This window comes from Carcharodon carcharias, chromosome 28 (genome assembly GCF_017639515.1).
Source record: "Carcharodon carcharias isolate sCarCar2 chromosome 28, sCarCar2.pri, whole genome shotgun sequence".
NCBI lineage: Eukaryota > Metazoa > Chordata > Chondrichthyes > Lamniformes > Lamnidae > Carcharodon > Carcharodon carcharias.
The window spans coordinates 16,989,802-17,004,016 of NC_054494.1; the positions used below are offsets into that span (position 1 = coordinate 16,989,802).

The following is a 14,215-nucleotide window of genomic DNA, read 5'->3' on the forward strand; positions in this document are numbered from 1 at the left end:
AAAAGTATCTCCTCATTGCCCCCCCCCCCTCAACCCCCACCCCCTGCACTTTTCCCCAATTAATTTAAATCTTTCGATTTCAAGATTTTTTGCCTTAAAATGAAAGATTGCAAAAATCATTGGGGATCACAACTGCAATGTCCTGAGTTCCCAGACAGAGTGGCTTTGCGATGTGAGTGCACGTCAAGGAATTCAGCCCTTTAGTATTAACACTTATATTCACTGAGGATTACTGCTAATTAAATGACCAGTCCACATAACTCATTAACGTGGCTGGCAAAACTGTTTTCACCAATTTATTCAGATTGACTGCTAATAGAAAACGTATTCAGCCCACTACACAAGATAATCCTGTCACAAACCTTTAAAAGGTTTAACTAGAAAGGTGAACTACAAGAAATCCCACTAAAACAATTGGTAGTAAAGCAATACCATTTAACAAGTGCTGCACAGTGCATTGTTTCCGATCAATCCAAGACTGAACAGTACCACCTTCTGTATCATTCATTGTGGTAATCAGTAATTCAGCTCACTGAGAGCAAATAAATTGTTCATGTTCGAAATAAGCAGCCTCTTTCCTGCATTTAACTTATCTTCAGTTTTCATGAGGTAAAGTCAAATCTATAAGACCTAGGTTTCAAGAGCTTTTAAACACACTTTCCAAGTTTGTGTATGTTTTTTTTTAAAGATGTTTAACATGTGGCACTAAGGGCTAAGTTTTGGTAATGGACCTTACACCATGAAAGGATTGATTTAAAGCAAGGGGATGACTTTAATTTGGGCTGTGACTGTAGCTACAATAAATTGGTGACTATTTTGTTAAAGTAATGATAATGGAGCCTTTATCTGTCTCACTGGAGGGGATTCTTCCTCCAGAAGATAAGGCAAATGGATGGATAGACCGCTGAAATTTTACTGTGCAGACCACATATTGCAAGTATCGTAAACCAAGAGACAGAGAACATGGTACTTTTAATATGGGTGTATCTAAGACATCGAATGATGCTATCTAAGCTCTTAAATGGCTTTCCTCACTTTGCAAATGAAATCGCAGTAATGTTGTGCCAAGTAGTTGCATTTTGTTGGAATACTGACACCTACTGGTCATCTCACCCAAAAACCCTACACCCTGTTGCTCTCCGGTCCTTGTGCCTTACCCAACTCTCAACCTGGTATCTCCACCTTCGCAGTCTTACTGGCCCAATTTTCACTTTTCTCCCAACCTAGATTCCTTACCTTTGCAATTGTCGACTCAGTTTGTCCTAACCTAATGCACTGCTCTCCACGTCACCGTGGACCAATGCTGATCTCCTGACCTTGGCCTAACTCTGGTCACCTTCCCAACGCCCGGAAAAGTCATGGAGCGGGAGCAGGAGGAAACTCAAACCCCAGTGATATTTTCCATGTGTCCAAACATCCCAGGCATAAGTACTTGCAGTTTCGCAGGCTATTCAGGTGGAGTTCACTGACTTACCATAAATTCCTTAAGAGGCTGTTGCAGTTCCAGCTGCTGTTGAAGGTTTTCAATGAGAGCCTCCAGGCTCACTCCAGAGTATTTACTGCCCACTGGACTCTTCACCACAGGCCAACTGATCAACAGGCCAACCTCTGATACTGTGGGCTTGCCTAAGGGAGGCAAGGGGAAAACACACAGAGTTTGAAAGCAAGTCCGCAATAGAAAGACCTTGGGTGTAGAATTTCGTTTTGGATAGCAGTGAATTAGTTTTACCCTTCTCTTTCCAATCAATGGACTTTCAATTTAGAATCACCTGTTTGACCTGACCACACAAATCTTTCCACCCCCTTTAATCATATGGAATATTTCAAGAGAACACAGTGCCTGTTTAAAGAAAAGCCTTCTAAGAAGCAGAAATTGTGCTTGGATGGTGCCATATTTATTACTTAAACGGAAAATGGCTGCAGGATCCCAAGGTGCAGAGGGATCTAGGTGTTCTAGTGCATGAGTCACAAAAAGTTAGTATGCAGGTACAGCAAATAATTAAGAAAGCTAATGGAATGCTGCCCTTTATTACAGAGAAATTGAACATAAAAGTAAGGATGTAATGCTTCAGTTATACAGGGCAAGGTGTGAGATCACACCTTGAATACTGTGTGCAGTTTTGGTCCCCTTATTTAAGGAAGGATGTAAATGCATTAGAGGCGGTTCAGAGGATGTTTACTAGCTTGATACCTGGAATGAGCGGGTTGTCGTATGAGAAAAGGTTAGACAGAGTGGAGTTTAGAAGAGTGAGGGGTGACTTGATTGAAGTATATAAGATCCCAAATGGAATTGACATGGTAGATGTGGAAATGATGTTTCCTCTTGTGGGTGAGTCCGGAACTAGGGGCACTGTTTTAAAATTAAGGGTCACCCTTTTAGGACAGAGATGAGGAGAAATTTTTTCTCTTGGAGGGCTGTGCGACTTTGGAACTCTCTGCCTCAGAAGGCGGTGGAGACGGGGTCATTGAATATCCTTAAGACGGAGGCCGATAGGTTCTTGTTAGGCAAGGGAATCAAATGTTATCCAGGGTAGATTTGAATGTAGAATTAGTAACACAAACAGATCAGCCATGATCTTATTGAATGGTGGAGCAGGCTTGAGGGGCCGAATGGTCTGCTTCTACTCCTATTTCATATTACACTTCTTACAAAACATTTCACCATCGTTTATATACGGGTCCTGATATTTCTCCTCCACTTTCCTTGTTTGGGTGTAGAACAGCCAAAGCATACCCGAATGAGGTGTCCCAGACTGCTAGCCCAGTGAGACACCCTGGGATAGACTCACTTCCAGGCAAGGCCTTGTGCAGGGAATTGGAGCCAGAGTCAACGGCACAAAGAGGCCTGTGGCTGCAGGTGAGGACTAATGTCCTGTTCTATCTATAGTTCAGCTAAGTGTCAGAAGAATGCCCTTCTTAAGAATTAACCCTGAACCTTAATATATTTTGTTTTCAGCCTTAACATTATCAATTGTATATGTGTTACACTTTAAAATGAACATCTGTAACAATTCCTTGTAGCAATTTTTTTGCTGAATGCAACTTTAATTTACAATGTTCTGGCACAGCATCCACTTTGTTTTCTGAAAGAGTCACAGTTTTGTCCTTTATTTCCAGGGTTATCACGTTCCTGTCACAGTGCCTGGACAGGGAAGGCCTGTTATCCTGAAGCTCACCTGTAGGGGGAGCAGGTACACTGCACGAGGAACGAGGTCGATCCTCGTCACTGCTCCAGCCATCGGAATTATATTTTGCCTCTTTATCCCTTCCTTGGTCTTCATACAGCCCTCCTGAGCGACTCTGGTTGCAGTTCACTGAGCTTTAAAATAAAAGCAAACTGAATGGCCGACGTCCCTGCGTTCAGTGTACACAAACTTCATAACTTATTCATCCTGCTCGTCTTTTCAAATCGATGAAGGTTTCCCTTTGTAGGAACAGAACTCAACTCTTACTGCGTTGAGATGGTGCCTTTATATGACAATGTTTTTTAAGGAAATTATGTAACAGAATAACACAGCCTGCATTTTTCAGCAAAGCTGGTTTAAGTAAAACGCAAGGTGGCATTGAGGTCATTGGATCGTTGTAAAACCCCGACCGGTTTATTCAGGGCCTTTAGGGAACGAAAGCGGCTGTCCTTTAGGTTGGTGGCTGAGAGATTGTTCCCGCCATTCGGGGGAATCTGAAACACGGGGGCTCGGTCTCCGAATAAGGGGCCGATCATTTAGGACTGAGATGAGGAGAATTTGCTTCACTCAAAGTTTTGTGAATCTTTGGAATTCTCTACCCCAGAGGGTTGTGGGTGCTCCATCGCTGAGTACGTTTAAGGCCGGGGTCGGCAGAATTTTGGTCTCTTAGGGAATTGAGGGATTGAGGGGTGGGGGGGAAAATGGAGTTGAAGTCCAAGATCAGCCTCGATCATAATGAATGGCGGAGCTGCCTCGATGGGAGGCATTTCTTGCGTTCTTCACTCAGTCTGGCCTGTGAGCCGACTCTGAAACCAACATGGTTTAACCTTTACAAACACAGAAACAGAAATACCTGGAAAAACTCAGCAGGTCTGGCAGCATCGGCGGAGAAAAGCACAGTTGACGTTTCGAGCCCTCATGACCCTTCAGCAGAACTAAGTAAAATTAGGAAAGGGGTGAAATATAAGCTGGTTTAAGGAGGGGGGAGGGGGTGTTTGTTATATTTAAACCAGCTTATATTCCACCCCTTGCTTAATTTGACTTAGTTCTGTTGAAGGGTCATGAGGACTCGAAACGTCAACTCTTTTCTGCTCCGCCGATGCTGCCAGACCTGCTGAGTTTTTCCAGGTATTTCTGTTTCTTTGTTTGTTTTGGATTTCCAGCATCCGCAGTTTTTTGTTTTTATCTATGGTTTAACCTTTGGCTGCTCTTTACCTGTCACCACCAACTCCTCAGTGCAACTCAGGTTGGGCAATAAATTCCAATCTCATCAGTGATGCCCGCATCCCGGGAATGGATTTAGTAAAAAAAAGGCAATGGATGTTTCCAGTGGGTACAGACCCACACTCAAATATTTAAATTGGAAAATTCCCCCGATTTCTTATCCGTGAGCAGGAAACAAAACTGTGTTACAATACAACAGGAGTAAATACCTGCCAGAGTTTATCTTGACTGGCTGCATTAACTTTGGCCAACATTCCATGGGGAACAGAGAATGAAGTATTTCTATGGATTTCCAAAGATGCTCCATTAGTGATTGCGAGAACTTCCATGGAAATTAACTCCCTACATAGATGTAAAACTCCTGCCTATGTTAAACAGTATCCCTGCATATTGGATAACAGCATACCGGATAACAGTGTACCAGATAACAGTATACCAAATAACAGTATACCAGATAACTGAATACCAGGTAACAGTGTACCAGATAACAGTGTACCAGATAACAGTATACCAGATAAGAGTATACTGTATAACAGCATCCTGGATAACAACATACTGGATAATAGTATACTGGGTTACAGTATACCGATTAACAGTATACCAGATAATAATATACTAGATAACATTAAACCAGATAACAGTATAACTGATAATAGTACACTGTATAACAGTATACTGGATAACAGTAGACTGGATAACAATATACCAGATAACAGTATAGCTGATAACAGTATACTGGATAACATGTATACTATATAGCAGATAACAGTATTCTAGATAACAGTACACCCGATAACAGTGTACCAATAACAGTATACAGTATACCGGATAGCAGTGTATCAGATAACAGTATACCAGATAACAGACTGCCAGATAACAGTGTACCAGATAACAGTATACTGGATAACAGTATACAGTATACCAGATAACAGTATACTGGATAACGGTGTACGGGATAACAGTATATGGGATAACAGTAACAGTATACCAGGTAACTAGTATACTGGATAACAATACACTGTATAGCAGTATACTGGATAACAATATAGTCAATAATAGTATACCACATAACAGTATATTGGATAACAGTATAATGGGTAACAGTGTATTGGATAACAGTATACTGGATAACAGCATTCTGTATAACAGTAATCCGGATAGCAGTATATCAGTTAACAGTTTACTGGATAAAGCTATATCAGATAACAGCATACTGGATAACAGTGTATTAGATAACAGTATAATTAGCAACAGTATACCGGATAACAGTATCCAGGCTGTGAGCAATGGCACAGGAGAGCATGAAGGAATTTTCGAAAAAGAATCAAAGTCAAGATTTATCCATTGCTCTGAATCATAATGGATATAGTTGCCATTTTTCCTCCTCCATTTAGAATCATCAGATTTTACACAGGAGACCATTCAGTGCCTAGTGCTTGTTTGAAATTTCTCTCCTCTTCCCCTGAAGACATTGACTGATGAGAGGGAATGGGTTCCATAAATCATATCTTCCATAAGCACATCTATATGTCTGGTACCTTGCCCAGAAAACTAATGTTTAAGTGTGAGTCCACCCCTGATTGTGAACACAAAGTTTGGCTGTGAGAGGCATCAGAACTGAACCTAGTTCTGTCCTTCCTCTCTGATCTGTGCACTCAAGGTTTCTGTAAATAGAGCATTCAGGAACAGGAACTCCTGCTGACAGTTCACATTCCCAGTCTGGGCACAGTGAACACAATGACGGCACTGCTGAACTCAGCTAGTGTAGCAGAGCCTGCCAGATCTGGAGGGTTACATACACATTACCCCATGCATAATGGCAAGGAGCAATCAGAGGGCCTTAGTGACATTGGCAAATATCACAGGTAAGATTACAGAATAAATCGTCAGTCAGTTTTTTACCAGTCTGGGCTGTGTTCAAGGCTTCGTGCAACATTGAAGCTGGGTTTTCCATTCTGCTCTTGACTAGGATGCATTGGATGAACGCCATTATTCCCTGTAGTCTGCAAAGCAGCAGAAAAGGAAAGATGAATCACAGAATGTTTACAGTGCAGAAGGAAACCATTCAGCCCATCATGTCTGCGCCAGCTCTATGAACAAGCTAATCACTTAGTGCCATTCCCCCACCTTCTCCCTCTAACCCTGCACATTCTTCCTTTTCAGATAACAATCTAATTCCTTTTTGAATGTCCCAATTGAACCTGCCTATAAACTCTCCCAACAACTGCAGATTAACTGATGTGTCATTCCGGGATGTACCGATGTATTTACCCCCAGCTAAGAACATTCGGCAACAAAACTTTAGAAATGCGAAACTCAGGGGGAATAGATTGTCAATTTAAAGGGGAAACCTCACTAGTTGGGAACAGAGAAAGGATCCATTCTGCTACCCCAAGCTGTTAGCACTGCTCCAAATATACCAGCTTTCCTAAATTACTGAATAAGGAGAAAGTCTCTCCACCGATGTGAATGTCAGTAACCAGAGGATTTAAAATAATTGGCAAAAGATCCAGAGGGAGGCTGAGGAATGTTTTCTATTTTACAGAACAAGTTGCTATGATCTGGAACATACATATTTTGTTGCTATGTTAGATATTACATTACATTGGTAAATTATGCATCATTATCAATGTTTTACTTACTCTGCTTTTTTTAGCTCAATATGTGTCTAACTAGAAACAGTTGTTATGAAAAGACATTTAGGAAAGTAAGATTATCATCTAATTAGCTTAACTTACAAACGCAATTTATGACATATTTAAAAAGCATCTTAAAGATGGGAGTCATTTTCGTGAGTTAATGAAAATTTGGTACTAATTATCACATCCACAATCCTCCTATTTCAATCTGGTGGCTTTTTACATAGTCAGCAGCGAAGATATTCTGTTCGCTTCTTCCATAGTGCTCAGGGTTGCCTCGATCGTCACAGCTTGATGGGTATAGCCAACCAGCGTGAAACGGGCACTGAAATACTCAGCGTTGCTGGGGTAGGGTGGGGGCCGGGAGGAGGGTGGGCGCTGAAGTCAGCGCGGGCACGGTGGGGGAGCGCGGAATGAACGCTCCCCGCAGGCAGAGAGCTGCCTCGGGGTGGGGGGAGGTGGGGGAGGGGGGTGAAGAATTTAAAAGCAACCAATAAAGATCTTAAAATCCAGAAAAAAAACGTCCACGCATCAGAATCTGTCACCCGAACATAGAGACGGTGAAAATTCCGTCCGAACGTTTTTCTTTGGAAATTTAATAACGGAAGACTCATCCTGCCCTTGGATGAGGTTCCATCAAAAATGCAAAGTCCGCCTGGCCCATTCGCCCACCCGCCAACTGCAAGGTTGGACAGACTATGAAAAATCGGAGTCAGTTGGAAGTTTAATGGGCTTAATTGCCCCCTTAATTGTCAGTGGGCGTGCTTCCAGCTCTCGACAGCGCGTCCGACTGAAATATTGCATGAGCGTGGGCTAACATCGGGACACTCACCCGAGGTCATCACGCGCCATTTTATGCTCGAAGGGGCTGGGCGTGCGCCCGCACACCGAGTTAAAAGTTCTGCCCGATGGTCTTGTAGATTAGGAATGGCAATTCTTATTCTGCCAGCAGGAAGCGAATAGCTGTTCCTTATTCTCAACACGCACAGCAGGATTTACACTGAGCCCAAGTGTGGAGGGTGCGCCTGTATCCAATTGACAAAGGGGACCCGACAATTTGGACCCAAAACTCTCGGCCCTCAGCGATGACCCTGGCAGCGGAGGAGCTGGGCGGGGGCACGCACGTCAGGGTCCGGAGGTTTGAGACAGGCAGGTGGGACATGTACGTCTTAGGTTTCTGCTCAGAATCTTGCTGGCAGCCAACCCACACAGGGGGCGGCTGGGTCTTTGTGCCCACCCTACGCATGGGTTCTGGAATCGGAGCGGGGTGGGGGCCAAGGCGGAGGGAACTCCCAACGTCAGGAATTACCCTGGTCCTAGCCGCCCTGTTGCTGAGCAACCCAGAGATGAACCCGGTGTGCAGGACAGCTTGTGGGGCATAAAATGGCATTTCCAGGCCTGATTATCCTCAATATCGCAAGTGATCATACTCGGCCTCTTATAAGGGGCTGTCCCTGGACCCATTATCTCTGCGGACATCATCCTGGAGTAGGCATGTATGGCCTGGCCCAAATGGGTGCAGGCAGCCTCTGCCACCATTTACCTTAACTGTCCTGGCCTGACCTTGGAAGCTCCGGTGGGGTCGGAGGGCAGAGGTCACCTGTGACTGCTCCACCGCATTTGTGTTGGCAGAGTGCGGCTGAGACCTTTTCCCTTACCTCACAGGCGTCTCCAGGGCCTCCGCTTGAGTATTCAGGATCAAGAAAGTGCGGATTTTGCTGTGGGAATTGTACCTCTGGCAAGTAAATAATAAATCTACATTAGCATCATCAAATATTGATACAAATATACCTGTGTATGATTACAGAGCAGAAGATACAATTCCAGGAGAGGGCACAAACATTGTCATATTAAAAGAAAATGAAAAACTCAAACACTTCTCTGTTCCACGAAGTGAGCAATCGCAACTGATAACTGCGCAGCTCGGTTGGTCGTGCTCTTATGTCTAAATCACAAGGTTGTGTGATCTAGTCCCACTTCAGGACTTGATGCCTCAGCGCAGTATTGGGGGAGCATGGAATGAGATGTTAAGTTGTGGCTACCTGCCTGCTCCCTCAGGTGGGTGTAAAAGATCCAATCCCATTGCGCGATTTCAACATCGAGCAGGGGAGCTATCCTGGGCCGATATTTATCCCTCAATCAACGTCACAAAAACAGATCATCTGGTCATTATCGTGTTGCTTTTTGCGGGAGCTTGCTGTGCACTAACGTGGTCGCTGCAATTACAACTGTGATGACGCTACAAAAAAAGTACTTCAAAGGCTGTAAAGTGCTTTGAGACATTTGTCAATCGCAAAAAACGCTGTATAAATGTAAGTCTTGGTGCTCAGTTGACTAATAGTGGCAAATGCTGGGAGGACAGTTTTGATTGGCACAAAAAACAGGTCACTTAGTCTCAAACTGATCAGTGAGACGTGGGGATAGGAGCAAGAGGACACAAAGAGCGTATACACCATTGCGTATAGACTGACCACTTAACCTGCCTCACATGAGCTTGGGTATCATATAATATTCAACTGCACACAGTGTACAACTCTGCAGGCCTAACACTGGGAGCCGCACAGCACAAAACGCAAATGGCAAGACTGGAGTTATACTGTCGGCTGAGGCTCGCTCAGTGCTGGCGGAAAGCTACATTGCCCTAGTGGCGACCTTCTGATGGTACTGGCGTAAGAGTGGGGAACAACGGCCAAAATGCCGTGGATGCTGGGAAGCCTGAACTAAAGCAGAAAAAGGCTGGAAATACTCAGCAGGTCAGGCAGCATCTGGGGAGAGAGAAACGGGGTTAATGTTTCAAGTCGATGAGCCAGCGTCAAACCAGGAATGGGGCCTTCTGCTTTCTCAGGGTATCAAAAAGACCCAGCCCTGAACTTAGAAAGAGCCCAAGAGATCCATAGATGATGTTATTTTTCAGATAACACAAAAATTCGTTGGAGGCCTGTCGTACTGTGGTGAGGAATTATATTTTTGGAGGAGAGGGGGTGGAATTGATTGCAATGTTGAGGGGTATATTTGGCGGGTCTTAGTACTGTGGTGGGCTTTATGCTGGGGGGGGGTGGTGGGGTGGGGGGTTTAGTGCTGTGATGTGATGGGGGTCTTTTTGGCAGGTTTACAGCTGAGGGGAGAGGTTTATTGAAGGATTATTGGGGGATTTATTACTGCGGTGAGGGGATTTAGTTGAGGGGGGGGGGGTACAGGAAAATCTTCTTGGTTTTTTTTCCATACCTGTGATTGATGTCAAGAATCAAAGTCTAAATTTTGAGGCTACACTAACTGGTGCCCTTTTTCGCTAAAACAGAGAAAGGGCGACCGATTTTTGGATGCTAAGGGAATGTAAGGGATATGGGGATAGGTCAGGAAGGTGGAATTGAGGTGGAGGATCGGCCATGATCTTGTTGAGTGGGGGAACAGGCTCGAGAGCCCAAGTAACCTACTCCTGCTCCTACTCCATGTGACATGTGACCTCAAAGGACTGTTCAAAATGATGATGGATTTTAATAAGGTAAATCTGAAAACCTGGGCCAGATTTTCCCTCCGGGGGTTGGAAAAAAACAGCTCGCGGCTGTTTCCAGATACCGAACCCAACCCCCCCGAGGGGAATTAGGCACTCATTGCAATTTTCGGGGTGCCTCCTTAATTGGCCTGGATACAGGTTTGCCATCCAATGGTGGGCAGGGACTTAAAATTGGGGGGCCCAATCAGAGACCTTCCAGTTTCAAAGGAGCAGCGGGCTATTGTTTATGGACAGGGACTGCAGGGGACTGAGACTCTTGTCCCCTTTCCCTTACTGTCCATAATCAGCATGTTTCTGGAAAGGAAGGTGTGTATAATTCTCAACCCCTGAGTGTGTGGTCAATTTTTAAACAATCAGCAGCAAGCTTTTGTTGGTTTAAATGAAATGGGTTATTTATTCACGCATTCACCCCAAAAGTCTAAAAGCGACGCCACTCACTCATGCACACACGTCACACACACGCGGTGTGGTTGGTCTGCAAAGAAAGATACAGTTCAAGAAGTTACAGAACTTCTGCAAGTTTTAAACAAAAGAATCATTCATAGTTCACGGATTTTGCTCATTGTAACCAAAAGCAGCTGTCGCAGGCCCATTAAAGGAGGCATTTCACTCTGAAAGGGTTGTTTAGGCGGTTTCAATAGGCGGAGGCACATTTCAGCATTGTTGCAGGATTCCCTCAAAGAGATGGATGTACAACGGGTCATGAAGTGAGTCACTTGTAGTTTTCTTACCAGTAGGTCAAGTTTCTGTTCTGGTGAACTTTGAAAAGGAACAGGCTGGGGACACCTTTAAATTGTAACAGTATCCAGGTTTTGAAGGTGAAGATGTCACTGCCTTTTTCTGCCACTACTGTTTCTTGCTGTGTTCTTTGCAGACTGACCAGTTTCTCCCTGGTTCTTTGAATAACAGAATCATTACCTGTGGCCTTTTTCAGTCACAGAACCAACACTTCTACTGTCCGCCCAGAATGGTTTAAAGTTAGAAGCCATTGCTATACAATCGAGAATGGGTTGGCAATCCACACCCACTTGTGGTTAACTGGTTTCTGCAGCTCTATTTTGTTAAATTTCAAACTTGGAGACATGAAGTCTGGAAATCTATTGATTTTGAGCTAGGGGTGAACCACAAACAATAGCAGGTGTAAATTCCACAGACTGGTTCCATCTGGGTATGACCATTCAAGGGGGAGACTCTCGGCCTGGTTATTCAATTAGGAACTTCGCAGAGCTTTGAGGTACTTCCGAGTCTGTGCAGAAATCACAACAGTCACCTGACTTCCAGCCATCAGCTTAGCCACCTGTCAATGTCCATTTTTTAAAAAGAAAGTTGCATGTTGCATTAGAAGCCAGCCCCTCCCATAACCCCGGTCAACACCACAAATAAATGAATCACCCTGGCAGGTTTCATTGTAATAAATGTGGCTGATGGCCTGCTCTTTCAAAGAGCTAGCACAGGCATGATGGGGTGAATGGTCTCTGCCTGTGCTGTAATATTCTACGCGAATTGTTAGCTAACCCGCCCAGCTGACCGGACTGGGTGGGTGGAACGGCAGTTTTACACTCGTTTTGACTTTACTTTTCTTTGAAGCCAATGATGGGTTATATTGGGTGACATGTTAAACTGGTGTTGCACTTGATTCCATCAGTTTCATGACAGGCATATACGCTTAAAGTTACCCCCACCACGACCCTGCAGCAGAGGTGCAGGCCATTTTCAAAAAATAACTCTATTTTAAACGCATTTCTTACTTTTCAACAAATCATTTTGAAATAAAAGTAAATGCTATAACATCTAATATCTGTTTCTTATTGTAGAGTATGGAAAATAATCTCAACGATCACCTTTACTTTGTTTCACTGGTTCTTTGTCATTCGTATAGTCCTGAAGGATACTGCCATCTTGAGTAATGTTACTGCTGGGGAAGGAATTCCTTTCTATTGCAAGACATTTCAGCAACTGTGTTGACAGAGTGCTCAGGCCACAGTCTGACGCTTGAATTCACAGCGATTCATCCCGTTAGCAGTAAATGCCCTATTCTATCTGCAACACGGCCCCTGGTTTCAGGCGGTTTGGTCGCTCTATTGGGGAGAGTCCATGTTCCGTGTTCCGACGCCTGGACTGACAGCCAGACACCCGTCACTGCACTGGCTCTTTGGAAGAGTGATGCAAAAAAAGGAAAAGGACGCCAGCCTGTCCTCCGATGACCATTTGCAAAGCCTCAATTTTAAAATTCTCATCCTTGTGTTCAAATCCCTCCATGGCCTCTCCCCCTCCCTATCATTGTAACCTCCTCTAGGTCTACCACCCTTTGAGATCTCTCTATTCTTTAAATTCGTTCATGGGGTGTAGGTGTCGCTGGCTGGGCCGGCATTTATTGCCTATCCTTAATTGCCCTTGTTCAGGGGGCATTTTAAGAGTCAACCACTTTGCTGTGGGTCTGGAGTCACATATAGGCCGGACCAGGTAAAGATGGCAGATTTCCTTCCCTAAAGGGCATTAGTGAACCAGATGGGTTTTTACGACAATTGGCAATGGTTTCATGGTCATCATTAGACTTTTAATTCCAGATTTTTATTGGATTCAAATTCCACCATCTACTCCTTCAATTCTGTCACCTACAATCCCTACTTTTAATCACTCCAGCATTGGTGGCAGTGCTTTCAGCTTTCCTTTCCAAAATTCTTTGCCTCTCGACCTCCATCTTCTTCTTTAAGATGCTCTTTAAAATGTATCTCTTTGATCAGACATTTAATTATCTGCCCTAACATCACCTTCCGTGGCTTGCTGTCAAATTTTGATTGATTGCACTTTTGTGAGGTGCTTTGGGACATTTTGCTAGGTTAAAGGCACTATATAAATGCTAGTTGTCGTTGTGTGCTATAAACCATGACCAAAGTAACCAAATTTACTGAATAACTCCCAAATGGCGATATGACCGGGAAGATTCCAGTTTTTGTGCTTTTTACTTTAGTGTGAATCATTACCAATGCAAATTGTACATGAATTTACAGGCAAATTAAACTTCAAATAAAAATGTAAATTTCACTTTAAATAGTCAATATATCAAAGATATGTCTTACATAATCACAAGCATTTGCATCATTCCCTGCATAAGTATAACACTACAAAGCTACACTGTTCCACAATATGCTGTTCTTTATCCATGCAAAGTAGGTGAGGAGTGCTACCCGACAATAGCTTTCACTTCTGAGTTTCACAGGTATGATTATCATCAATAAGGCACACTTCTATGAACCCTCTCTCCCTCAGGTCACGACAGTCCTGATGGTGTAGCTTTTCAGAGTTCCTTTTAAACTGACCAATCAATAACACCCAGGTTCATGGTTTATCCATTTACGAGAAAACATCCTGCTCTTTAGAGTCTCCAAGTCATTCACATAGCTATCCATGCTTTAGACCTTCTTAGCCAGTTCACACATTGCCTCCGGGAGTTCCTGTTTCCTTTTCTGCTGAACAGCAAAACTGACCTCTTCCTGAGAGATATTTGCTTCTTCTCTTCACTAGAATTCTCGATGTTCCTCTTTCCATCTCTGTCTTTTTAAAAAGATTTTCCACAGGATGTAGGCCAGCATTTTTCTTGCACATCCCTAATTGCCCTTGAGAAGGTGGTGGTGAGTTACCTTCTTGAACTG

General features: G+C 43.8%; 1 protein-coding gene across 1 annotated transcript in view; it reads right to left on the reverse strand.

Annotated features, from left to right (window-relative positions):
• The window catches only part of LOC121270874 (tyrosine-protein phosphatase non-receptor type 20-like), a 43,047-nt gene extending 36,666 nt beyond the window's left edge, over positions 1–6,381 (reverse strand). Inside the window, exons 1-3 of the mRNA XM_041176430.1 lie at positions 6,312–6,381; positions 3,177–3,319; positions 1,475–1,626 (exon numbers count right to left, since the gene is read on the reverse strand). Of these exons, the coding sequence (XP_041032364.1) occupies positions 1,475–1,477 (3 nt within the window). The 5' untranslated portion in view covers positions 1,478–1,626; positions 3,177–3,319; positions 6,312–6,381. The remainder of the gene's footprint in view (positions 1–1,474; positions 1,627–3,176; positions 3,320–6,311) is intronic.
• Between the last annotated feature and the right edge of the window lie 7,834 nt (positions 6,382–14,215).